This window comes from Stegastes partitus, unplaced genomic scaffold (assembly GCF_000690725.1).
Source record: "Stegastes partitus isolate 25-593 unplaced genomic scaffold, Stegastes_partitus-1.0.2 Scaffold1451, whole genome shotgun sequence".
Taxonomy (NCBI): domain Eukaryota; kingdom Metazoa; phylum Chordata; class Actinopteri; family Pomacentridae; genus Stegastes; species Stegastes partitus.
Genome location: NW_007579182.1, coordinates 49,958 through 77,689, shown reverse-complemented (window position 1 = coordinate 77,689; position 27,732 = coordinate 49,958). Strand labels below are relative to the sequence as shown.

General features: G+C 40.6%; 1 protein-coding gene across 1 annotated transcript; it reads right to left on the bottom strand.

Annotated features, from left to right (window-relative positions):
- Positions 1-262: 262 nt before the first annotated feature.
- b4galnt3b (beta-1,4-N-acetyl-galactosaminyl transferase 3b) lies at positions 263-26,740 on the bottom strand. The gene is made up of 20 exons (XM_008299701.1): positions 26,540-26,740; positions 18,956-19,011; positions 18,770-18,853; positions 16,198-16,293; positions 14,581-14,671; positions 14,355-14,455; positions 14,200-14,267; positions 11,371-11,449; positions 11,176-11,242; positions 10,869-11,000; positions 10,634-10,743; positions 9,738-9,838; positions 9,433-9,500; positions 8,098-9,205; positions 7,241-7,497; positions 5,030-5,183; positions 4,858-4,930; positions 4,607-4,760; positions 3,184-3,310; positions 263-2,029 (listed from the first exon to the last, which is right to left on the bottom strand). Exons 1-20 carry the CDS (start codon positions 26,673-26,675, stop codon positions 1,918-1,920), a joined length of 3,174 nt encoding a protein of 1,057 aa, XP_008297923.1. The 5' UTR covers positions 26,676-26,740; the 3' UTR covers positions 263-1,917.
- Between the last annotated feature and the right edge of the window lie 992 nt (positions 26,741-27,732).

The following is a 27,732-nucleotide window of genomic DNA, read 5'->3' as shown; positions in this document are numbered from 1 at the left end:
GATCAAAGTTATTAATCGCCTCAAGACATAACATGAAATTTACCAAAATGTAGGTCTAAATCCAACGAGGGCAGTATGCAAATATGTGCAAAGACAAGAGCAAACGTGGCACAATTCGTTTGAAGCCTGCAGCCATAATGGACCGATAGAGCTGGTTTCAGTATGTAAATGATTCAATTCGGAGTGAGGATGCTTCAGTTTGTTTTATTCTACTATTGGCGTTACATATGACAGCTATTAAAAAATAAACCGCAAGACAAACTTTTTTTTGGAGAAGTTTATTGCTCAGCTTTGCCAAGGCAGTGTAACATGGAAAAACCTGTCCCTGAGAGAAGAAACTCCACAACCGTACAGTAAGGCAAAAACTAATTCCCAGCATAAAGGGAGGCATGAGGTATATCTAAAAAATAAAGTCGATTTTTAAAAAGTAAGCCACGAAAGTGCAGCAAAGGAGGAAAGGGAACAACATACATCATACCATATTCAGGTAAAATCAAAACCTAATTGTAAAAGATTGAATGCTCTGGAAAAAGAAATAGTATATAAAAACATCACATCACGTTTAGCAGTGTTACAAAACCAGCACAAAAATCCGGCTTCAGACCAGAACTGAACGGAAACAGCTCAACATGAATGAGTTTGAAACGACTAATCTAAGAAAGGCACGACGTTAAAGTGGAATGTGAACAATCACAAATGCTGCTTAGTTTTAAATAACAAAATAACAACATGATTAAAACACAAGATCATTTTTTCAATCACTACATCATATGTGTAATTATTGTGTTGACAGCAAAACAAAAACAACAAAACAAGCTTTCTTCCTTTCAATTAAGAACAAATAAGAACAGCAGCTTTAGCTTTAAAATTATTTGCTGAACATATTGGATCCCCGATATTATATTTCAACAGACTCGTCCGTCATATTGAAAAAGTAATGCTGCTTTTCTATACAGGAAGAAAGTAGAGGTCCCTCCACCTACCCAAGTTTTACCTGTTTTCTTTGGTGACTGGCTGTGTAGGGAGGGTTAGGCAGAGATGGACAACAAAATCTCACAACAATGGATCAGTTTAGATCTAGCATATGATTACTCTTTTTGTGCTTGAGGCAGAACACAACAGGTTACAAATCTGAATCAACGTCATTTTTGATATATGATTAAAAATGATTTTCTGACTTGTCTGTAAAAACAACCCTCGGTACCTAAACAACAGTTACAGAGAAGAATACGCATTTAAAGTAGATGGGAGGGGCACTCTAAAGGGTAAACTGAGGTACACATCTGTTTCAAAAAAATAAAATTAAACGCAAATGAAAAAAAAACGAAACAACAAACTACATTTATTTAATAAATAGAAAATGTTCTATAATTTAAAACACGATGAGATAAGGCTGTGTTTACCATATACACAATCTAAAGTCAAATATTTCCATTTTGTCACAAAGAAAAAAAGACATTGATTTCCCCAGTTAAGACTCATGTGCAAGGCTTGTGATCTTAATAGGACACTTGTGTGCATACGTCCAGGAGTGCGGATTGTCATTTAGGAGTCCAGTTCTGTCTTTGGATCAGGTCATTTAATTGCAGCCTTTAGTGCAGGTCATAGTCTCAGTGAGCAACATTGTGCACAGCAGTATCTTCATATATAGAGCCAGTGGTGCTCATTAGCCAGTACCCTCTTAGTAGTCAACAGTACGTCCAGTAAAATTAACTCTGACCTTATCAGTAGTATCCCCTTAGCAATGACCTTCACAAAGCCTGAGCGAACGAAGACAGCGTCCAATCCCATGTCACCCTCTCTGACGGTCAGCAGGTATTACCATTACATAGCAGGCATCAAGCTCCGGCCTTAAAGTGCTCTGGTTGCCATGGTTGTAACCGTGGCGATGTCACGATGCACCCGCAGGTGTCAAGGTCACCTGTGCCCTGTTGACATCCGCCGATTCCACATGCCACGTTTGGAGTGATAGTTGTGGGAAAAGTTCCTCAAGTAGATCCTGTCTACCTCCAGTCCTGCCTGGAGGATCCTGGAGCAGAGAACAGAGCGTTTACTTAACTCAGTCCCCAAACTACTTTTTAAGCCACTATGTAATAAACACATGAAATAATAAAAGGCCAGTTCTCAGTCAAAACAGCTAAAAGTTGTTTTGTGTTTCTGCCTTTTACGTTTCGATTCATACAAATTAAGGAGATCAGCATTAAAATCAGCTTCAACTGACATCAACAGATTTGTTTGGCCACTTGGGAGCAGCAGAAACATTTGTTTACTGGTGATGTAACTCAACATCTCCTGAGGAAAATGTTGGTCTCTTTACGGTGTAAAATGCTTCATTATGTTCACCGGCTAGTTATGAAGCTCAGTGAAGCCGACAGGAGCTCCAGATTCAGGTGATAATTCTGTGAAACTACTTTATTTGTGGTGATTTTAGTATTTGTGGCTTTTTTTTTTTTCAGTCTCGATGATTTTGAAAAGGTAAGAAGTAAAGTAAAAGTGCTGGTTAAATGTCCCCTTGTTTTTTGTGCAGCGCCTCCTAAACACACAGTGCAAGGAAAAGTAAATCACGAGGCACCATTTATCTGTCTTTTAGGCACGTGCTGCTTTAGGGAAATAACAAAACATTGCAGTTTTGACAGTTTCTGTGTATCATCAGTCTGTCATGTTCTGTGCCTGGCAGCAGTTATTTTATGTCTTTCCTTCATCTCCATTTGCAACAACTCGTGATTACACAGTAGAATTACTTTTGTCTTTATAGGAAACATGCACGAGCTCGTTATGTGCAAGCAGAGGGACCATCAGTCCTGTCAGCTACGTAGTTTTCCCTCATATATCATGTACTTCTAAGTAAAAGTGAGTCATACCTCTCATTCCAAATGTATGTAACACTGTAGGTGCAGAAATGTGTAACATCCTCTTTTATGACTGTTTTGATTTCTGCTGAACTCATTGACTCACAGTGTAAACTGAAAAAAACCAAACTGTTGTCTGATGTTTTCCAGTTGTTGTGTTGAGTGAAAAGGAAAAACACTACAAACAACAGCAGGGATCAGAAATGAATGAAGCACTTTTACCAGCACAGTTGAACAGCTTTAAAAGTTCAATTGAAAACATAACATCTCAACAGAGAAATGGCCTTTAAAACATCATCTACTGGGAGGGGACATTAGGAAGTGAGGGACACACCTGTCGAGGAGCTCCCAGTCCTCTCCTCCCCAGCGGTCTTTGAACTCCTTGGTGTTCATTCCTCCCACTGTGACCAGATCTGACTTGTAGATCCCAAGCAAGCCAAAGCCATTGACCTCCCAGTAGCCTGGAATTCATACAAAACAGTCACATATTACTTCATTTTTTATATTTACCAGGGCCACTATTTTTGTGTATCACAGTGAACAAAACATTCTCTATATTAACACTTTTCATGTGTTTCAGCCTGGAAATAAATGATACCATAATTCACTGGAGAAAAAAAACAAAAAAACACCAGTAGAGATGATGTGTCTGAGTGCGTGTCGCTGCAGGCAATGAGCTGTGAATCCAACATGTTGACGCAGGACCAGCAGGAAAACACTTCATTTTAGGCCATATATATATATATACATATATACTGTATACAGTAAATGTGTCATAGTCATCCCTGCAGCCATACACGTACTCAGACTGAATCTCTAAATAGACAAAGAAGCTCTGGGAAGAAGCAGTCTTTCTAAACAAAATCAGTAGCAACACGGAGGTAAAAGGAGAGTCTTGGTGCAGAAACGTGGGAAAATATACATTGATCCGCTCAAATGCAGGCACACATTGGCAGACAAGACAGAAAAGACTTGAAATGGCAATTAATCTAGTTTCTAGTTGGACTTGGCAGAATGGAGTACAGCCAAATCAGTCACATTGTGGTGCAGATCTGGTCTGGGTTGTCAGACCAGATCATGTAAGGCGTATCACAGAGGAGTAGACTGTTGCTTTTCAAGAGCCCTTCTACTTACTGTCGGCTTTGTTAAGCAGGAATCCTATACTTAGCAGAACAACAAATTCAACAATTTCTCTCTTCTAACAGGTAACATTAAAGAACTTTTTCAGTTTTCAAGTGACACATCATGAATTGCTTATGGTCTCCTCTTCCTTCCCCTCTGTGGAGCAGTTTTTTCTCTGCTCTGCTGTGCTCACACACATACATACATGTACATGCAGGCATGCATGCAGCAGACACGCTACACATTCCTGCCATTGGTTTCACACTGCTTCCCCGATCAACAGGTGGCGATAAAACACCAAGATAGGCAGCAATAGACAACAAATGTTGGAATATTTGAGACTGCAAGATAGTCTTGAACATGAATTTGGGCAATGCTACTTTAAAAAAAAAAGTTTTGCAAATATTCTATGAGGAAGTGTAACAGTCAGCACAGAAGTGACTGTAATACTGAATATACACTTAACTTGTTTGCAAAAAAAAATACGCAGGGCAACTTCAGTAGGAAAAGATTTGACAATATGACAAAATTAAGTGGTCCTCTGGCATCATCTACTGATTTTGATGTTCACACAATTCACACATTTATTAGTCATGTAAAACTATACATAAATAAATGGATGTATGTCTTCCTACCTTTGGCCTCCAATGGCGTTGTACCGCAGTCTAGTCTCTGGACAATAGGAGCAAAGGCCATGTATCCCTCCACACAGTGCTTCCTGATGGTATCAACGATCGAGGGAGGGAAGTGGATGTGGAGGTCACAGAGAAACACAATGCTGTGGTCATCCTGGTGGTGGAGAAGAAGGAGGGAAAAAGTGAAATACATAACATTGAGTATTACAATTAAAGCATGCTTTGTTGCTGAGTCATATTGCGGTACTCACATTTATCAGGTCGATACCGGCTTGTAGGCCAGCGGAGCGCTCAAAGTTCCCACCTAGCTTCACATACTGGTACCTGATAAGGGGGATAAATATAATTACAGCACCTTCATATTACATATACTTCAACGCGGGTTATTTTTGGTGCAAAAGTGAAGCAAACACAAATGCAAACCTGGGGAGTGAGGATTTCTGTAGCGCCTTCCTCACGTCCATGTCAGTGCTGTTGTAGTCGGTAATGATGAGGTTGAAGTTGACGTCGCCGGTTTCCCTGAAGATTCTCTCCATCTCAGAAATCAGGTACTGCACCCACCGAGCCTGGTTCTTCACTGAGGAAGACGCGCAGACAAATTATAGTGTGTAGAAATAAAATAAATGACATTTTTTTGCCTTTATTATTTCTAGTAGAGCAGTGGAGAGAGAGGGGAAAGGGGTGAGAGGAATGGGGTGAGACCTGCAGCAAAGGGCCGTGAGCGGGATTCAAACTCACGACCGCTGTGTCAGGGACTATAGCCCCTGTTCATGTAACATCGTCTTATCTGGTTGAGCTACCAGGGTGGCCCACAATCACCTTTTTTTTTTATTGGTGATTGCATGTTTTGACCTTTGTACAGCTATCCACTCTCAAGCTGCACACAGAAATGTACACGGTAATACAACAGTAGCAGTATTTCTGTCAGGATCCCTGCTTTGACCCATGCCTGGCTCCCTCTCTCTCCTGTCACTTGGGTCCTGAGTGCCTGATCACAGGTACAGCTGTGGCAATCAGCTCACCTGTCTACAACCACCTTCAGCTCCTCCAAAAGACTCAGCTCATTCCTCCACACACTGCCAGACCATAAACTCTGAAACCCTGTTTTCCTGCTGGTCCCCAAGTTGCCTCCTGGCTACCTTTCCTGAGCTACCGCCACCTGAAACCCCCCTCAAGCTTTGACACACTCGCTGCCCCAGTTCTACCAACCAGCCTGGACCTGCCACCAGCCCTGCTCCAGCCTTTCACCACATCCTGGATTCCCTGAGCCTGGCAGTTTTGTCCTCTGTCTCCTGCCACAAACAGTCTGTACCTTCCACCAGCCCCACTCCAGCTTTTCCCCATCCCCTCGCCAGACCACGGATTCCCCGAGCCTGACCCTCCCCCCCCTTCAGTTTAGCCTATTTTGTGAGTATAAGCTCAGTTATTATTTAGTTTAGTTATTTCTTCTTTGAATTTCTTAGGTTTTCCCTCAGTTCATAGTTTTCTCCAGTTTTTGTTGCTTCGTTCTCTTTTTGAATTCAGTCTGGTTTACCCCATTCTGTTTTGTTTCCCCCCTTCAGTTTAGTTTCTGCACTTCAGTTTGGGTTCAGTGTAATTCCTTGTTTAATAAAATCCTTTTGAACCCTTAACCAGTCTGTCAGCTTGATCTGTCCACACCTGGATTCCCTAACCCATCGTGACAAAGTTATGTAAATAACAAACACCTTGACATGGTGAGTGACATAATTTTAACCGCAGAGAAAAACACACGCACTGTAAATCAAGTTAATTAGAAAACTGTTTACTTCCTCGACTCTTAAAAAGGTGTGGAAATTAACAGGCTCGCCATGCCAACATGGTTCACTTTGTGTGCCAGTATTTATGCATGACTGAAAAAAAAAATTATATGATGTTAGACTGAAGCTAACACCATCTCCAGTCTGCCAACCAGTAGGCCTGCCTTTTAAACATTTTACTATTAAGAACTCAGAGAAATTCACCTTGTTTCTGTGCATTCAGAGACTGGCTGCCATGGTTCACTCGCACAAAGTGTGTTTAAAGAGTTAAATCTGTGTCTATGAATCTGATACAGTCATTAAACAATAGTACACAAAGCGCACAACAAAAGCCATTTTATCCTTGAGTAATAAAATATTGACAACATTTTTTTTTTCTACAGAAGGCCAAGAGGTTATCATTTTTTCAAAATTTTAAAATGTTTCCCATGTACTGTCTTCAGTAATGGTGAAATGTGCCCGAACACCTGAGTGACTTGACGCTAAATGTTTTGTAGGTGGAGAACAAAGTTGTCACATTTGACAGATATACACCTGTTCTTTGTGTTCGTTTGTAATTGTTACTTTAGGAGAGATTTGTGTTGAGGGTGTGGCACTTGGACACTGATGATGGCAACTCCTTTCCTTTATTTCATGACAATCTATCACTATTGAATGAACCATCCAAAAACAATTGTACAACTGGTTTCAGCTGAACATATTTGCCTCTCGTCTTGGTTCACTTTGGCTGGAGGACTATAGTGCAGCATTGTGTTGGCAAGTTAAAGCAGCAAAACCTGATTCAGCTGCAAGATATGCAGAGAGCCCTGTTTTTCCTCGCTGAATACTAAATTTGAATCTTGGATTTAGACGCTACCTGGCACTATGAAGTGGACGGTGGCAACAGGATTCCACTGGAAGCCCACCGGGTTGCACAGCACCAGCTGAGGTTTCGGCTGTTGGAAACTGAAGTCCTTGCTGCGCCTGCTTCGGCGAATCAGAGCGTAGATGTAGTGTGACAGACGCCGCAACCGGCCACCCGCATCTTTCAGCTCCAGCTCCAGAAGATAGCGGCTGCCCTGGATCCCGTCCGCACGCTTCACCACATTAACCACTCGCACCAACGTAAACTGCCTGCAAGGTCAAGTTGAGATATGGCTGTAAATATGGAAATTTCCACATTATTTTAACAGTGATTTAATTAAATAAGAAGTGTGTTTAGTTAGAGATGCAACACACTCGAAAAACAATAAAGAGAACATGACCAAATTGAGTACCCCTTCGGAATATCACTAAAATCTTACCGTTTTTTTTAAGTTGAAGTGTAGGGTATTTGATTATGTGTAATTAAATACAGTACAGTAACATAATATTCAAGTAAAGTTATGTAAGCATTACTCATTTATGTGTGCTAATTATGCACCAATTCTGTCTGTGTAATATTGTATCTGATAATACTAATTACAAATGCATTGCTGTGAAAGCAGCACTTTAATGCTGTTATATGTTATGCTGTATATACATACAGCCGAGTAGTTAGTTCATGAAAATGCATTCATAATTTACAAACTGATCACATGTTTTGGTGTGAAAGGCTAAATCTGAAAACGTGTTAATTATTATAGCAGAGGGAAAAGTATGAACGGTACTTCAGTGTCACAAATTAAATCACACAAGTCCAGTGAGACTAATACTTGCTATAAAGGCCTGTCTGAGTGATGTATCCACACTTACCCGTGGTGCTTTTCATTCAGATGCTCCATGAAAGTCTTGACAATGGGCAAAGCATCACTGGAGTGGAGCAGCAGGTTTCCGGAGATGTTGCATTGCAGATCGATCCCATCGGAACGCTGTGCATGCAGATCCATGTGGTTGACCTTGAAGGTTTGGTTCCAGTTGACCTGAGTGTCAAACACTGGTGCAGGGGTACTGTCCTCATCATCAGCAACGTCAAACTCCTCTCCTGGTCCCCACAGATTGACTCCTTCACTCTGCCTGGTGGATCTCTGGCTCTCAACCCTGTTGTGAACCTCGTCCTCCTCCCCCACTCGGCCCCCTTCTCCTTCCACGTCCGGCAACTTTTTACCCATCTTCCCTCTCGCACCCCATTCAGCTCCTGGGATGCTGTTTTCCAAATCTTGCTGCAGAGGCATATTCATCTCTATCTCTTTATCCCTGAGGCTTTTTCTGGCATCTGCGTCATTTTGATTTGACACTGCTAAAGGCCGTTTGATGTCTCTCTTCCAAGTAACAAAATGCCTGGAGATGGCTGCCTCTTTCTCTTTCTCTCTGGTTACAAACTTCCGCTGCTCAGCCACTGTGGGCTTTTCAGGCAGAGAAGCATCCTGCTCTTGGTTTAGATGCTGCGAGTCTTTGAGTGTCTCCAATGGGGCAACTGGCCGTTGCTTTGCTTTAAGCTGCTTGTTTTTAACTGTCGTCTGTGGCTTTTTCTGTTTTGGTCTCAAAGCTGATTTTTTCTTTTGTTTTAACCGCATCAAGTTTTGTTGCCGCGGATGTTTTGAAGCTTGCGATGGCACTGGCTGCGGAGGCACAGTTGTTTTTTCTGCCTCCGGCTGTGAAACATTGTCTTGCGTTTGCCTCTTCTGCATCTTCTCTGTCTGCAGTCTTGTAACAGAAGAGTTCTCCAGTGTGTCGTTCGTTTCTTGGCTGGCCAAGGAGAATAGTTTGCGCCTGCGTTTCAGAGCATAATCATCGTAATCATCTCCATTGTCTGAAAAAAGAGCATTGCTTATCTCGTCCAGCTTGAACTCCTTCTCTTGTTCATAGGGCTCATTGTCATACTCCTCCTCTAGGACGGATTTCCTTCCCTGGTTCCCAAAATCTAACAATAATTAGACACAAAAGAAGAATCAAAAGAAATGGTAATACAAGGATATCACTTTTCAGAATCAGAATCTGTTTTATTGTCATTATAAAATGTGGAATGAAACTGCATATGACTTTGCTCCTTATGTACAAATAACAGTAATATGTACACAGAGTGATATGTACAGAAAAAATAATATGTTTTGTTTGTAAAGCATAAAGTGTATATAGAGTATAACATACCTCTGCCTGTGGCTCCACCTTCCTGCACATCTGGACGGTCTAGTCTCATGTATGCAGAGAAACCGAACCTGGGGACAAAAGGTCAAAACACAAAATTATGCAAATATTTAGAGAATTTGATTTGCCTGGAAACATTAAGGTCCCAAATACATACGTTTAGATGCAACTCTAAAAAATAAAAAATGTAAAACAGATTCTCAATAGGTTGAATAGAATAGCACTCTATTGGTGGTACGAGTTCAACTTTGTCGACAGTGTATCCATTTTCATATAGTACACAATATTACAGTGAGTTTGTCTCTCACATCTTCATGTAATAAGGGTTCTCAGGGTAGAAGCAGCTCTTCTCTGTCTCCATGTGCGTGAGTCGTGTGTAGTCATTTGGGTAGATGTAGGACATGTGGACCTGGGAAGATGACATAAGATAACATGCCAAGTAAATAATAGCTTGTTTTTTTTTTGGAATCATGATATCGTCTATAAGGTTAACCAGCCTTGCCAAACAGCTCAGACCAGACAAAGGGTACAAATATGTTATATCTAGTTGGTTTAAGCTGTTCAAAACTCAAAAAGGAAAAAAAAAAAAAACATCTCTAAACTCTAAAATTAGAGCCCCTGCAGTTTTCCGAGGAATACGGACTATTTTTCAGCCTTTTAGTGACATCTTGGAGCCTTGTTGTCACCATTAGGTTGCTAGGCAACCAGAACACACTTCAGGAAACGACTGCCAATGAGTCCTTGGTGACAGTTTTGGAAAATCAATGTCATAAAAATCTGAAGATGTGCTATTTTTCTAATAGGTGCAGTATATGTTAATTTCCTTTAGATCCCTCAAATAGACAAAATATATAAAAGCATTGTATGACATACAGATCCAACAAACCTTGTACCTTACAGTGTAACCCACTTTCTTTTTTTTATTCCTATTTTACACAATGTCAATTTCCTTTTTCATTTTAACTATGATGACCTCTGCTCTCCCTTGGTCTGTTTGTTTAAAAATCATTAAAGGAATACTGATTTAAGAAGTACAAGATAACAACAATAAAATATACATAATAAAAATGCTCCTCAGTGCTTTGTCTTTATCATGTGCAAAATGCTTCTCTAGTTCCAACCCTGTATTTGAGACCTATTTGTGTGAATAATAATGTGCTCAAGCACCAGCACAGAAGTAAAAATGATAAGTATATATACATACAAAATGCAGTCCTTGATAACGAAGCAGAGGGTAGTCTTTGATTGTGTAGCTGGGATTGTACGAGCAGTCAGGCAGAACACCTTGCAGGAACTTACTGTTTATAAAAGGCACTGCAAAGCAAACACAATACCCAGATTTGAGATGAGATTAGTTTGTGCGTTAAGAAAGAGGAAATCACTTGCACATTACTTGCATCCGGGATGATCAAAAAAAGAAACCGAGAGACAACTCTCACCCTGGTAGAATGTGTCTCGCGGATCTTCATTTAGAATGTCGGCTGCAGCGCTGTTTATTGTGGGTGTGCGTTCGTGGCTTGCAGCCGTCTGTGGTATGTGGCCGACATCACCCATTAAAAAAGCAGACTCATCTGTGGGATGAAGTCACGTAGCGTTAGAGTAAGAGAAGTACTTTCAGATTATTGTAAAACAAAACCAGTGAGTTTCAGTTTTGAGTACCCTTGCAGAGTAACAGTCCTTGATTATGATGGAGATTTAACTGCGATCGATTTCTTTTCAGGCACCAGGAATAATGTGTTTACTTACCAACATAGAGGGAGATGTGCTGGGATTCAATAACCATAAACCTGGAGTCTTGGTCCAGGAGTTGCCACTGTGTGAAGACAAAGAACACCACTACTCACATGGAACATAAAAACAACATGACATGAGAGTTGGAACTGATGAAATAAGAGGAGAAAACAGACATTTTCTGTGACTCTGATGAATCTAACAACTTACTGCCACTTCCACATGGTCAGCCCCTCTGTCGTTTTGTTTGTGGATAACTTCAAAGAAGTACCTCCTCTGAGCAGACAGCCTGAAGACAGTAAAAGGTTCATATTCAGTACTACGGTACAGTCGTGTCAAACTCAACGTGGACTGTTCAGCTAAAAAAATGTTCTCTCAAAGCTTTAAGTGAAGGATCAGTGTAGGTCATGATTCACCACTGAGGCCACAGAAGCTCCTAGGATGAGATAAAAATCTGTGTAACTGTCCATTTCCTCTACATTTTCATAGTTAGGCTGATCAAGCAGATACTATATGTCTGTTCTCAGGAAAGTAGATGATCTTTAACATTTAACATTTCCGATGGCACATTTTAAACAGCATGTGACTTGACGAAGCTTCTGTACAGTCCTGGACATGGACAAAACCAAGCAACATGGATGAAATAATAATAAAACAAATAATAAAACATGGTATTTATAACAGAAAAACAGTTCATAAAGAATATAGATTTTTTTTCTTGGTTCTAACTCTACATTTAAAAACATCTGACTTCAAAGAGGCGACCTTGGCATAGTGTTGGGAAACCTTTACATTTCAGTCGAGCTCTTAAAGCAGTGACTGTGAGGGTGTGATAAGACCCTAGAAACGGGGTGTGTATGAATCATATCAGAAATATGAGATAGCAGCCAGGTCAAGCACTGAAATCCTAATCGTAAAAACCACAAGAAGTAGCATACTGGTAACAAACCAATCTAACACCTAACCTAGTTGCCTTAATTAAACACTCCTGGCATGTTTTTTATTTACTTTTGTTGTACATTTGTACTGTTCTTGTTGATACATCATCTGTGTGCAAATGTGTCCCAAAAATAAACTGTAACTGCCAGATATACAGTTGAAACCAGAAGTTTACATGAATAAAAAGACACATAGCCTTTTTTTTTTCTCACTCTCTGACGTTAAATGTGAATAAACGTTTCCTGTTTTAGGTCAGTTAGGATTACCAAAATTACTTCTATTTGCTAAACGCCAGAATAATGTGAGAGAGAATTTTTTAGAGAATCTTTTGTTACTTTCTTCAAAGGGCAGCTGTGGCTCCGGTGGGAGAGCGGTTGTCCTCTGATTATGAGGCTGGCAGTTCGATTCCCCTCCACAGTCGATGTGTCCAAGACACTGAACCCCAAGTTGCTCCTAATGGAAGGCTAGCGCCTTGCATGGCAGCTCTGTCGCCATTGGTGTATGAATGAGAAAACAAGCGCTTTGAGTGCCGCGAAGGTAGAAGAGCGCATTTACCATTAACCATTCAAAGTTAAAAGTTTGCATGTATTTGCTTAGTGTTTGGTAGCATTGCTTGTAAACTGTATGACTTTGTCAAATGTTCTGTTCCATTCCTCCTGACAGAACAGGTGTAACGGAGTCGCCTTGCTCGCACACGCCTCTTGAGATCACGGCTTTGTGGTGGCCACTCCAAAACATTGACTTTGCTGTCCTGAAGCCACTTTGTAACTGATTTGGCGGCATGCTTAGTGTCATTGTCCATTTGGAAGACCCATTTGTTCCCAAGCTTTACCTTTCTGGCTAATGTTTGAACCAGACTTGTGGAGGTCTACAATTCTCTTCCTGATATCTTGGCTGATTTCTTTAGATTTTTCCATGTTGTCACACACGGAAGCAGAGTGTTTGAAGTGTGCCTTAAAATAAAACCACAGGTATGCCTCCAATTAACTCAAATGTTATCAGTTAACCTATCAAAAGCTTCCAAAGCCATTAAATCATCATCTGGGCTTTTCAAAACAGTTTGAAGGCATCGTGACCTTAGTGAATGTAAACTTCTGACTTTGAAGAAAGTAGTACCAAATTTAAAAAAAAAATAAATAAAAAAAATCTCTCTCATTATTCTGGCATTTAGCAAATAGAAATAATTTTGATAATTCTAACTGACCTACAACGGGAAACATTTAGTCTGAGTTAATGTCAGACAGTGAGAAAATAAAGGTTATGTCTTTTTTTAATCATTGTATGTAAAGTTCTGGTTTCACTATAAATAACTCTCTCTGATAGGTTTGTTCTCTGTAAGTCTTAAAACAAATACTTGGAATAAACATGTATGTTCTTGTGGTTTTAGCGCAAGAGGTGCTGGAAACTCGCAGCGTTGATCATACGTGCTGATATCGTCGTTTTGTGCTATAGATGTCAAGTCACCAAATGTGCTCAGAGAGGGAAGACCACAACATTTCCTGTCCCATTGCAGTAAACCCCACCCACACTGTGTGACAAAGCTTTCCAGCATGCCAGCCATCATGCTATGTCATAGATGGAAACAGAAGTCTTATTTTTTCCAGTGAAATGGTTGGCATACCTAAACCAGCGCATACATTTTTGCAAAGGCCTCTAAGATGTGCTTGCATTTACGCACTTGTTTGATGTGTAGCCCTGCAATTAGCGTTACTGTGTGTTGTTTCACATGTGCTCTTCTCACTGATATAAAGTGGAAGCTTGTTAGCTGGGGAAAAAAAGTGCTATCGAGTTTCAACATATTTAAATGAGTATCTCATGACAGTTATAGGGTTGGTTGTTGTTATGGTGCCTGAAGGTGACATAAATTTGATCAAACCACACTCACACTCAGTCCTGATAAAGCACATTAGCTGAGATATGAGCGAGTCTGGTGAGTGTATGAGATTGTACTGAGTCATATGCTTCCTGATAAAGAGAAAAACACAAGATAACAAAGACTTAAACCGCGGATTTTTGCAGTCAACGCTCAGTTCAGTATGTTAATTTTTCACGCATCGCTGATTACAGCTGTTGGTCTAATCTAATGTCGATTCAACTCACCTAACTGGTCTGGAGGTCTGACTGGCATATTTCTCAAACTCGCCCGGCGCTGTCCACTCTGTGCCAGTCTAGAAATTAAAATCCCAGCAGATATTACAGAGACAAATGTGTGGAAATAACACTCTGATACTTGAGGAGATGACTAGTGTGCATACCTTTCCAACCCATGACAGCAACTGCAGGTTGAGGGGAGAGTCATCTGTGCTTAGCCATAAGTCAGAGTTATCGTCAGAGCTCAAAGCAAACACAAACTCTCCTGAGACGGGGAGGAAAAAAAGAACACAAAGGAAAAAGAGACTAAGCGACAAAGAGATAAAGGGAGGATAGTATGACATGCTGTGTCCTAACAGGTGGTGCCAAGTGAAAAAGCACATAATGTACCATCAGTATATGGATGGAGGTAACCAAATATCCTTAGTCCATAGTTGGTCCACAGAGGAGAGACGGCCAGCTTCTGTACTGTCGTCCTGGACTGAAAGAGCAACGAAAGGGAAACAGAGAATCAGCCGCAATGTTGACTCAAAGTGAGACTACATCTTGAGTCCCAGGACGTAAGGATCTTGCATGTGGATGTAGAATGCACCTCTGAGTGAACACAAATGTGTATGTGTGAGTGTATTTGCCTGCGCCTGTGTTAGAGTATGTACAGGAATCTCTTCTTTGCCACATGAAACATCCAGTTGCGGTTCAGTCAGCTGAACGACTGAACCATTCTTTGAGGGGTTGATTTTGTCACAGTATGATCTCGGGGAAGTTGTGGACTGGTATAAAACTAAATCAAGGATTTCTGTGCAAAATCAGACACTTATCATTTATATCAAAAAATAAAAATACATCTTTATTCAAACATCACTGGTTTCTGCAAAGAATTTGAGCACTTTCCTATACTTCTAAATAATAACTCGGGAATTATATTTTTTGCAACAAGACGTTGTACACTTTTCTGTTAAATAGAAAGGGAAATTAATAAATAGATTGTTAGTGATTCTGAATAGGCTATTCGCTGTGATCTGATGAATGTGGTTTCAACCCTCTTAAATCCAAAATGTTCTAAAGGTTTTGAAATCATGCGATCTTGTTTTAGGCTATTTTTTAGAGAATCATCAGATAATTAACTAACAGAAATTTAAGCTTAAAATATTGAGATTTAAAAAAAACCCTAATGATTAGCACATTGCAGATTCTGTGGAAAAACAAAAATTTGCTGTGCTCCTCAGCATGACTGAGAAGAAGTAGTGACTCAGCATTGACCAACAGCCATGCAACAAAAAGTCAGGGACTTTTCAGCTGACCTAAGATGAACAGCAGGCAGTGTTGACACAGAACAGATAGGAGACAAGGATGGAAGCAAATTAAAACTGTAAATAGTAAAACATCTATAGTATGTAGAGTTCCTTTTCCACCCCTAGTATTAGTAACACCTGTAGGCACTTGGAAAAATGTTGTACATGTTAAATCCAGGTGTTTTCAGTTTTGTAAAAGAAATAATGACATAAATGTAACTTTCTTTTTTAAGATTTATGGCATTATAACTATTACACTTTACAACAGAAGCTGTTGGCTCTCTCTACTTCTCATAGATGTGGAGGACTTTATATTACTGTGAAAAATCAGTCCACAGCAAAAATAAATTGTGACAGGAGAGTAAAAAAAAAAACAAAAAAATCCTGTCTTTAATGTTCTATATTTGAATGTATGTTGTTTAGTTATGAAGGAGTTTTTTAAAAAGCAGTTTTGTTATCACACCTCTGAGTGGGAATAAAATTAGGTGCAGTTTTGGGAGTACTATACATGAAAATGTCTGGGTTAAGGATTAAGCATGCTATCATTTGCTGATCTGCACAAAACACAAAGTAGAGTTGATGAGAAAGTGATTTTTTTTGCAGTTTGGTCACGAACCAGTGACTTGATTTGATAACATAACTGAAAATGTAAATCATCTATTAAACACAATTAATGAATCACCAAGTAAAGTGAGAAGATAAAAGTTGGACTCACATGAGGATACAGCGGGTAGTGCAGGTTCTTGCGGAGGTCAGCAGTAGAACTGCCGCACCAGTCCTCAAAGACATGCAGATTGGCCCGTCCCTTATACTGCAGGAAGAGAGACGAGAGCAGGGACAATGTTGGGAACACAGCAGTGTTTGTGCTGCAGTCATTCAGCAGCGGGACAATTAGCCATCTGGCCGCAGTACTTAGCAAACGAGAACCAACAAATACACACTTCCTTGGATACCATTTGACAATGCAGTGACAGAACTGCTGCTTTCAACTGCCACCTGATTCCTATAATCCACACCTCTTCCTGGATGTAAACATGTCGTATTTAAAGAGGCGGTTCAGCCAAACTACAAGCAAATTTTTCATCTATGTTAAGCTGTATGGAGCCGTTCACAGTTGTGATTTTATTTGCTCTGGTTTAAGGAGCTGTTGAAATAGCGGTCTGAAAATAATAATAAAACCAAAGCTATCGTAAGGCACAGACACCACTGGAGCTTAGTGAGCAAATATGAGAAGCTGACCCTTTAAGTAAAATATGTTTACTGTATACACAGGTAGAAGAATGGATCACAGGAAGCGCGTGACAATGGAAGTCAAATTTCTCTTCCGCACTCCATGAAAATCAGTAGGAAACGCTGGAACACACACTGGACACGTAGATGATGAAGCAGTCGGGTTTCAGCAGGAGCCTCTGTGGCATCTGCCAAAGAGGCCATGTTATCTGATCAGTGAATGTGTGTGTTGACTGCAGCACAGTGACAGAATAAAGCAGGTTGGAGCCAAAACCAGTCCAGTAGTTCATCGGATTTCATTAGCGGTCCGTCTAAGCACTCTGCTGTCATCAGCACGGTTAGTTAAATGTTAGCGTGACCCGAGCGCTGAGGTTCAGACTGCATCTGTGGTGCTTGTAATCATTTAACAAGGCTCTTTGCTTCCATTTTCCATGTCCAAGATGAAAGGCCACTTTACAGAGAGTCCGAGAAGACAATTTGCTGTGAACCTCAAACCGATTTTATTTTAGTTCGGGTTTTGCTGCACTTCTAAAGAAAACTTTCAATCAGCAGCATGCTAAATCTGTTGTGACATTTATGGAGTTATAGCTATAGTCTAAACACAATGTGAGTCCTCAGCTGAACCTGCACTTTAAACCTTTGCTTTTGATGGAGGATTGGCTGTTAAGAGTTGTGACATATAAGACTGACTAACTAGAACTTACTGCAGTATTTACAATATTTACTCATGTAGTTTTTACCACATTTACATGTTTGGTTAAAGGAGTGGGAAATATAAATAAAATACGAAATATTTTATAATATAACTTTGCCAACAATTAGAGTCGCAACAAGATTCTGAAAAATGTCCTGTTAAAACTATTTTTTCGAGCAAAACTGTCATAGATCCACTTGTTGGGAAATTTGGCTTGTCTCTGATTTGTGTGACAGTTTTTTGGACTGTGGGTCGAACAAACTGAAATTTCAGTTTCTCACATAGTTAAACTTCAGCAAATGTTTAAATGATCCAATGTCTCACCACAAATAATCTGACGACGGTGTTCCTGTACATAAAGTGATTTTAATCAGCTACAACATGCTGCGCACTAACTGATGCTTCAATATTCATAATCTAATGATGTAATATGCAATAATTTATTAGTTAATGGGACCAAACTACTGCTTTTACTTCAATACTTACGACATTTTGCTGCTAATAATTAAGTACTTTTACTTAGGTAGGGTTTGTCTTTATTTTTACATCCCAGTATTGGTACTTTTGCTTAAGTAAAGGATCGGAATACTTTGTTTTCCACCACCGCTGTTCTTGAGCCTACCATAAATTATTAAAACAGGCTGCTGCTACTCTCCAAAACAGCGTCAGTGCAAATTTGCCAAAAAGAGCACCCTGACACCCCACAGGCTGAATTGCTTGGAAAGAATATGCAGCTTTACGCATGATGTGAAACTTAATATGAAAATTACCCAAAATATTTCAGCAAATCTACCACAGAATGACTTCAAACTAAAAAAAATCCACATTTTGGAGTGGCCCAATTAGAGGTCAGACGTTAACCAAACTAAAATGCTGTGGAATGACCTAAAGAGAGCCGCTCACATGAGACATCCTAAAAATGTGGCTGAACTGAAGCAGTTCTATCAAGAGGAACCGTCCAGAAATCCCCCTGACTGGATTATTATTGATGCTGGTAGGTGGGAAATTTACATTCAAAAAACACCTAGTTGCCACCCACGCAAACACGATCACTGGGACTATTAATACTAATAAAAAGCTTGGTTACACTGGCCTGCAAAGCCAGACACGGCAAAAGCTTCCCCCTGACATGAAACCTGAGGTGCAAGCAACTGGCCAAAGCACAGTCCTGCTTAATATAGTGGAAATATGACTCTAACGCAAGGCAATGGAAGCTACAGAAGCAGGAAAGACACTGTAAACACAGGCAAGTTCACTGATGTGGGAGGGAACTGGGCAGGCCCAGGCAGGTTATTCAGAGTTCAAAGGAGGTGAGATGGAATATTTAGGTATGTGGGCACTGCACATATATAAACACACACACCTCTGGTTTCCAGGTCTGCGGAGTGTAGCTAGAGATCCAAGCAGCTGAATCCTCCACAGCACCTGGCCGATGGTCCTGTCTCACCTAGAAAACACATAAATCTTGGTCACCCCCACCTCTTTCTGCACACAGCATCGCATCACCATATTTTCTATTACCACTTCTTTTTCCATGCGCCACCCTTACCCTTTCGTCCAACACGGATCTCCTCCAGCTGCTGCCGGCAGCGTCAGGACCCATACCTGAGGGAATGGATAAAAGCAGTCAGAGCCGAGCGGGGCAGACGGGTAAATACGCAGCAACCGTGGACAAAAAGGCGACACTCTCTACTAATTTAGAAGACGTTTATAATTTTCCCACAAGATGAAACAGGTTGTTCTTGTTCTTGTAACGGTCAATCCAGACCTAATATTAAAATTAAAATTGACTTTCATGCCAAACCTCAGTCTCCACCTCGAATACTAAAGCTGAGTTTCAAACACGCCTGACACAACCACTGAAAGACAACCTTTCCTGCAAGCAGGCCACCATCACACCCAGCGTCATTAATCAAACTTGCCATATGGTTCATCGTAGGTCACATACTGGAAGTGAGCAGCACATTTTCAGGCTTTCTTATACAAGATGCTTTTTCATCCATTTCTTGCAGGCTTATGTTGCACGAACAATGAAGCCCAGTGTCCAGCGGAGTCTCACCCACTTTCCTGTTCCAATTCACTGCTGATGACTGCTGAATGTAACTCATCTCAGTCACAGGCTTCAATGAGCTGCCATGGCACGGCACTCCTTTGCTGGCAAAAAAAAAAAAAACACAACTCTCCAGCGCTCAGCCGGAGCAGATGCCGTAATATTACTCCTTCTAACCTCTTCCGTCATCAAATTATAGGCTGGTGCGTATTTTAAAACCGGACCTCAGTGTTTGTGTTCTTTATGGGCTTGTGGTGGCAGTGAGTGAACTGGGGTTACTGCGCTTGTGAAGGTCTGTCATTATCACCAGGGTGGAGATCTCCGAGCACACACCCCTGAGACACGGGGGCCAATTTTGGCAACAGTAATTCTAGAGTGGTGGTTGAGAGACGCTAGTAAGAAGTATTTTTATCTCCATCTGCACTCATCTAGCCTTCCTACTTACCCTTTTCTCTTGCCTTTTCTTCACAGTATTCACCACAAGACACAATAATGCATTTGTTTGCTTTTTGTATTCACTCAGTCATCAATTCAAATGACAAAAAATGTCATTCAGGGCTTTGTTTGGTGAGTAATATTAGAGTGGATAAAAAAGAAGCACACTAGCTTTTATAAAGGGAGCAAAAATATATCTAATAAACGAAGAGACTGGAGGCTTTGAATGTGGCTGTTTGACTATTTGGTCTATTGTGCTTAGCTCCAGGTTCTAGGAAAAGTACAAAAAAATGTAGTTTTAAAAGGGGATCAGAGACAGTGAAATCTGGAGTTTATGTAACCAAACAGATAATCTCCGTGTATTTGCAGAGAACACGTATTTTGTTCTTCAGGACATTCAGTTTGAAGTAAAATTATGGAAACTACATTAAAATGTCTTTAGTTTGTGTAGTTTACATCAATATATGTGTGAAATGTATCTCTTTTAACAAAATCAAATCATTTGAATGTTGGAGAAAAACTCCTTTTTGGGTCAAGAAAGTTCTCCAGGATGTAGATGTACATGCCTCCTCCTGGTAAATGATTAGGACAAGACTTCACGACCAGATAATTAACCAGTGAAGTTGTGGAACTGACAAAACAACTGTCTTTGCACTGTTTTTTCAATTTGCACATTTTGTACAGTTGTTTTATTTATTTTATTTTATTCACTTATTTTTATTTTTTATTTTTTAAATAGTATTTAACTCTCTCTAGCTCTTTTTCTGTTGTGATTGGTGTTTTTCTCTTGCTGCTGTACCAGAGTAATTTCCCAGACTGGGACAAATAAAGTATTTTTCTCTTCTTTTCTATTCTAAACACAGAACCCCAATCAAAGTTATGGAGAGAGGAAAGCATGGAGAAAAACCGGCTTGGGTATGATATCAGTGGAACCAGCACACTGGCATTTGTTGTTGATTCCACTGCTGACAAGAGCAACTGGGTATTATGTGTGCACAGAATCAGCTAAATAAATCATTTATCAGGACAATCATCTGAAACGTGCTACCACAGAACTCCTCATGATGACACGATGAAATACTCTTATCTATCGGCTGACTTCGATGTGACTCGGTATGAAGCTCACTTGCTGAGGACAAGACTAAAGGCAGAGAGGTCCAAAACAAGCACGACATGCAGTAAAGGGAGAGTGTCACCAACTGAAAGATTTTCTCAACAATAACAAATATAAGGATTTAGTCTGACTTAATGTGTCTCTGTCCACCTTTGTTTGAACCTTTACACTATTACGCGTTACAGGGCCACATCTGCCCTGCACAGTTCCTTCTATATTGACATACACCTAATTAAAAAAGCCGGGACTCGGCACTTAGACACTGTTTCCACTGTTTAATTTCAAATTTAATGTGCTCGGGCACACAAAGAACAAAGGCATAATATAACTGTTCAAATACTGACATTGTGGACTTTAGTAACCAGCTATGAGGAAGTAACATATTGCAGAACGCAACATGTCAAAATGTTTACCTGAGTCACACAAAATACCAAAAAGGTAAATAGCATTTGGTACAGACTGGTGAAATGATTTGATCATAATCTCAACTGTAACTTTTTTTTATTCCCTCTACCAAAAGATCATTTAAAAATGTAGACGTGCCCAGAATCAGCGCATAAAAGTCCCCCACCCTCCCACACGCTGACCGTCATTTCTCCATTTGGACATTTATTAACTGCTGCACTTTATATGTTATCTGTGTTGTGAAGTGCCTCTGTGACCTACATGTGGGAAAAACAAGCCATCCCTTAAAGACCGACAGCTCAAGCCTTGAGCCTTTGAGTGCTCAAGGCTGAGGTGGTGAGCACATTACAAGAAGAATCTCTAAAGGAGCCTTCCGTAGAGTTTCATGACTACTATTTCCTTTAATTCTCCTTGACGCTCCCTTTTTTCCCGGTTGTGAAATATCGGTATATGAGGCCTGTGTTTCGTAAGTGAGAAGTAAAATCAGCATTGTGCATGATACGATGATGCACTTGTGAACAGTAAAGTGGGCTTGTGTGTCACCAGCCATAACAGCTGTAATGGTTTCGATTCGAGCAATAAACTCAGACCTTACGAACCTTCACCGGATGTCATGGAAGGAGGAACCTTGCGTGCAGGTGTGACCAAGTTACTTAAGCCGAACATGCACACATGAAGGGCCACAGGAGAGCAACAGAAAGCACAACAGCCATGCATCGAGTTGTGCCGCTTTGAGTCACACATTCCCTGTCTCTTGGCTTTAAAAACTCTTAAAAATGACAGCTTTTTTCGATCTTAATTTTATCCTTTGATTATAATTTAATGAGACAAATAATTGCTAATTAAATATCAGAATCTGAATTAGCTTTATTGGCCATATACAGTTGAAACCAGAAGTTTACATACACTATAAAAAGACAAATAACCTTTTTTTCCCCTCAGTATCTGACTTTAAATCAGATTAAACTTTTCCTGTTTTAGGCCAGTTAGGATTACCAAAATTATTTCTATTTGCTAAACACCAGAATAATGAGAGAGAGATTTGTTTTTTCATTACTTTCTTCAAAGTCGGAAGTTTACATACATGTCCTTTGTATTTGGTAGCATTGCCTTTAAACTGGGTTTCCTTCCATAAGCTTCTCACAATAGTTTACTGGAATTCTGGCCCATTCCTCCTGACAGAACTGGTGTAATTGAATCAGGTTTGTTGGCCGCCTTGCTCCACACGCCTTTTCAGCTCTGCCTACAAGTTTTCAACGGGATTGAGATCAGGGCTTTTAGATGGCCACTCCAAAACACAGACTTTGTTGTCCTGAAGCCACTTCGTAACTAATGGGTCTTCCATGTCCATTTGGAAGACCCATTTGCGCCCAAGCTTCAACTTCCTGGATGATGTCTTGAGATGTTGCTTCACTATTTCCACATAATGTTCTTTCCTCATGATGTCATCTATTTTTGAAGTTCACCAGTCCCTCCTGCAGCAAAACACCCCCACAACATGATGCTGCCACCCCCGTGCTTCACGGTTGGGATGGTGTTCTCAGGCTTGCAAGCTTTCTCCTTTTTCCTCTAAATATAACGATGGTCACTATGGCCAAACGGTTCCATTTTAGTTTCATCAGACCACAGGACATGTCTCCACAAATTAAGGTCTTTGTCCATGTGTGCATTTCCAAACTGTAATTGACTTTTTCATGTTGCTTTTGGAGTAATGTCTCTAAGTAGCCTTTCAGCCCATGTGGGTACAGGACTCGTTTCACTGTGGATAATGACTCTCTCTGACCAGCTTTAGCCAACATCTTTTGCTTTTGCTCTGGGTTGATATGCACATTTCGCACCAAAACACTTCATCTCTGGGACACAGAACCCGTCTCCTTCATGAGCGGTATGATGGCTGGACATTCCCATGGTGTTTATACTCGCATATAATTGTTTGAACACATGAACCTGTAACCTTCACGCATCTGGAAATTGTACCCCAGGATGAACCAGACTTGTGGAGGTCCATAACTCTCTTCTTGATATCTTGGCTGATTTCTTTAGATTTTCCCACGTTGTCACAAAAAGAAGCAGAGTGTTTGAGGTGTGCCCCAAAATACATCTGCAGGTGTGCCTAGAAATGACTCAGACTTTAATTTCAAATTTCAATAGGTTAATTGACAAAATTTTAATAATTAAAAGCCTCAATGACACTGGCTTTCCCCAATAGTTTGAAGGCATAGTAATCTTAGTGTATATAAACTTCTGACTGTGAAGAAAGTAGTAAAAAAATTCTCTCTCACATTATTCTGGCGTTTAGCAAATAGAAATAATTTTGGTAATCCTAACTGACCTAAAACAGGAAAAGTTCAGTCTGATTTAATGTCAGACAGTGAGAAAAAAAACAGGTTATATGTCTTTTTATACACTGTATGTAAACTTCTGGTTTCAACTTTATGTGAACATATACAGTGAATTTGACTTTTTTTTTTTCTTTGCTCTCAAAGCACAAATGATATAAATTATACAAAGGAAATGTTTTTTTTTGTTTGTTTGTTTTTTTAATAAGAAAAAAAAAGAAAATTGGTGTTTAACTCCTATGTAGAACACATTTAGTCTAAACTGTGTAGATTCTGATGACAGGAATTATAACAGTTATTAATAACAAATACAGGAATATTGACCCTTTATATACATGTGGTAGGTGGATGAAAACGCACTTTAATTTCAATCAGGGCAGTTTAAAAGCGATGCAATAAGACTGCATGTTACAAATATCAAGTTATCACGCTTCAAAAACACCTGTGTCCACTTATTGACTGAGCATAATTGACCAAGATACCTTTCGTGCCTAATGGGTGGGCTGGCTGTGCTCAATCTACAAGTAAGTGAATGTGATTTGTTTAGTTTCACTGTAATATTATTGGATAGTGTGGTAGTTGACTCTTGGTTTATTAACTATTCCACCAAGGAATGAGTCGCTGCCCAGTAGGCTGCTACCCTCCCAGTATCATGAGACAGCACATCGTGGCCCTAAGCCCACTATCCCTGCATTTACCAAAGGGGACCCAAGAGAATCTGCGAGGCTTAAGGTTGCTTTGTAGAACCTGCTGCCTGAGGACGCGACAGAGCACTTCAAGTACCACATCTTGGTGGATCATCTGAAATACGAGGAAGCATTGCTCACAGTGAGCTCCTATACTAACTCACTGCAGCCCTACACAGACACAATGACCAGTCTAACTGAACACTATGGTCAGCCTCACCAGCTTGCTCTTAGAATTTGGGGGGCTGCTGTGACGAAGGACGACAGGACCAGGCAGGTTTAATAGACAATTAAACAGTTAGCCAGTCAGAGGCCACTATGCTCTCCTGCTCTGCAGAGCAGCACTCACTCTCAGTTCAGACAAGTTTCAGAGGAGAGTACTGGTGAAGACTGTTGGTGTGACACGTAGTTTTTGTGGGTTGGCTGTGTTCCTTTTTTCTTCAGTGTGCGTACACTGTACAGGTAAGTGAATGTTGTATGTTTAGTTTCACTGTTGGATAGTGTGCTGGTTGACTCTTGGTTTATTAACATCTACGGATTTCAATTTATTTTGTTTCAGAACCACACAAATATCTTCGTTTCTGAATAAAAGAGCAAACGGTAGGCCTTGTACTGTACTGCATTCTAACCGATGCCCCTGGTGGCCTAGACTTTCTTACCGGAGAAGAAAAGTATGTTTCTATTCTCGACAACACCTAATAAACGGCCTAAATGGAAATAGATGCTTTTTGTCACCACACCAACACCTGTAACACAGCTGACAACCTAACTGTCGTGCTGCACCTGTCATTACTCTATTACATATCTGAATCTCATTGCTGCTCTTTCAGCTCCGCTTGAAGAGGACGTGGAGTCCAGCCCAGGAATGTGCGTACATACAGACGAGCCCTGTGATATAGGTCTCAGGCATGCATTTACACGCTAAAGCTTTCTTCAAAGTGTGTGTACGTGTGATGAGTTGCTATTCCTCTCTTGTGGGCACGACACAACAAGGTGACTATTCTCACGGTTTTCATCTGCGCTCATCGTGCTGAGGTGACATCCTTATGTTGAATGTGAGAGCAACAAATGGTAAGCTAAAGCGAGAACAAGGTAAAGGGCAGGAAGTTTGGTTACCCAGTGTGAGACGGGACTTCCCTGTGAGCATAAACCTGCCATCTGACCTTCTGACCTCCCCATCCCCCTCCTCTTACTGTCTTACTTGCTTTAACACACACACACAACCACACACAACCACACACACACAGAACTCCATCTCTTGAAATGAACCTGTTGCTTCACTCGCTGCTTCCTCTACAAACGTCTACAACATCATTCATGGAAAATAAAAGAGGACGTAAGTGGATGCATTCCTGTTAAACCTCACTAATGGAGACTTGAATGAATTTAGATTCATCTAAACAGAAATCACATGGGATTTTTAGAAAATACTGGATGATCAGGAAAACAGAAAACCTTTGCAAACTCTAAAGCAATCACGTTAAATATTCCTGCAATAGATGACACTTCTATAGTACTTATTATTGCTTCTCTATTGTTTAATTTTAAACACTTATTTGAGTTACTGAGGTACAGTTTCATCTGCTTTACACGATGGAAAACCGTCTTTGACTTCAGCAAATGACTTGAACGATTGCTGAAACTCGAGGTTGTGAAACAACTCTGTGGTCATTTGTGACTGCAGTTGACTGAAACATGTGTTTGTGTTCCTCTGTAGGTTGTTTGCAAAGGAGGTAGACAACATATTAGGGGCTTTAAAATAATGCAGTGCAGTTTAACACTATTTTAAGAACCCAGCTTTAAAGATACAACACGAGAAAACACCAAAAAAAAAAAAAAAAGTAAAGGAAAAGACACAGTAACAGGTAAACTTTTTATCTAGGGAAGCAAGTGTGATTTTTGGTGATGTTGCATCTTTTTTTAAAAAAAGTTTTACAGCAGCCCAATCTTCATCCAAGTTTGTTTCTTACTTCGAAACAATCTCATTTTGCGAGTTATTCAAAAGATCGAGGCTCAGTGCAATTGGTGCATCAGTGACCACAAAAAGTGTGAGCGACAAGCACTTGTTGAGCAACAGTGAGCGCACTGGCAGCCGCAGACTTACCCATGTCACTGCTCCACGCTTTGGCTGCAACCATCTCATGGTACACGGCCACAGCTCCGACCAGCAGAATCGCCCCAAGCAGAACATATCTGCCATTTCGCCTCAGTTTCTTTACGGGGAAAAACGTCAAGATCATCTTGTCTCCCGGGGGAAACTTGCTCCCGAGTTACTCATCGGTCGGATCTGTCGCTTTGTCATCGGGAGGAGGACCGAGCCCAACACGCCCGTCCGTTCGTCCGCCCGCCCGCCTCTGCTGCTGCTGCTGCTGCTGCTCCCCCGTTGGGTGCGCACTACCGGCACCCTGGATGTCCCCAGTGCGCGGGTCCCCCGATGGCTCTCATCCTGCGAAAAATCCCACCAGGAATCTGCGCCGCCCAGTGAGCAACACTGCGCGCCGTGGGTCATGTAAAACTCTCAGTGGGTTTCCTGTTGCTCCTTATCTCGGAGTGCGCACCGCGGCCGTGCCGATCTCTGCTCCGCACTGCTCGCATTAAAGCGCACACGGAGCTGCACAAAGAACAGAGTGAAATCTCACACCAGCTTCAGCCTCCTATCCGCGCAACTTCAATGAAGAATACGCTGAAGATGGCAAGCCGGAACAGGGACATATCCACCTTCAAAGTTAAAGCACAAGGTTGTCACAGTGGCCACAAATAAATCCAAGAACTTGATAGAAATGAATTCTTTGGATTTGTTGAGTTTCTCTGTACTTTATAACTGTATAAGATATTCTTCTTCTTAGTATGTAAAGTGCCCTGAGATTACTTTTATCGTGAACTGGTAATATATCAAATTGAATATGTGTAAAACAATATTTAATCTCAAAGGAAATTCTTGTGCCAGATATTGCTCATAAAAAATGACATAACATGCAGTGCCGAAAAAGTAAAAAACAATCAATAAGATAAAAATACTAAAGTAAAAGTCAAATTTGCCCTGCGATGGACTGGCGACCTGTCCAGGGTGTCCCCTGCCTTCGCCCTAAGTCAGCTGGGATAGGCTCCAGCCCCCCCGCGACCCTAATGAGGAATAAGCGGTGTATAGAAAATGGATGGATAAAAGTCAAATTTATCTATAAAGCCCATTGAAAAACAATAATGGTGCGACCAAAATGTGGTACAATTCAAACATCAAACCATAAAAAAACACAAGACAAAAAGACAAATGCAAATATCAGACCTTAAAGAAATATA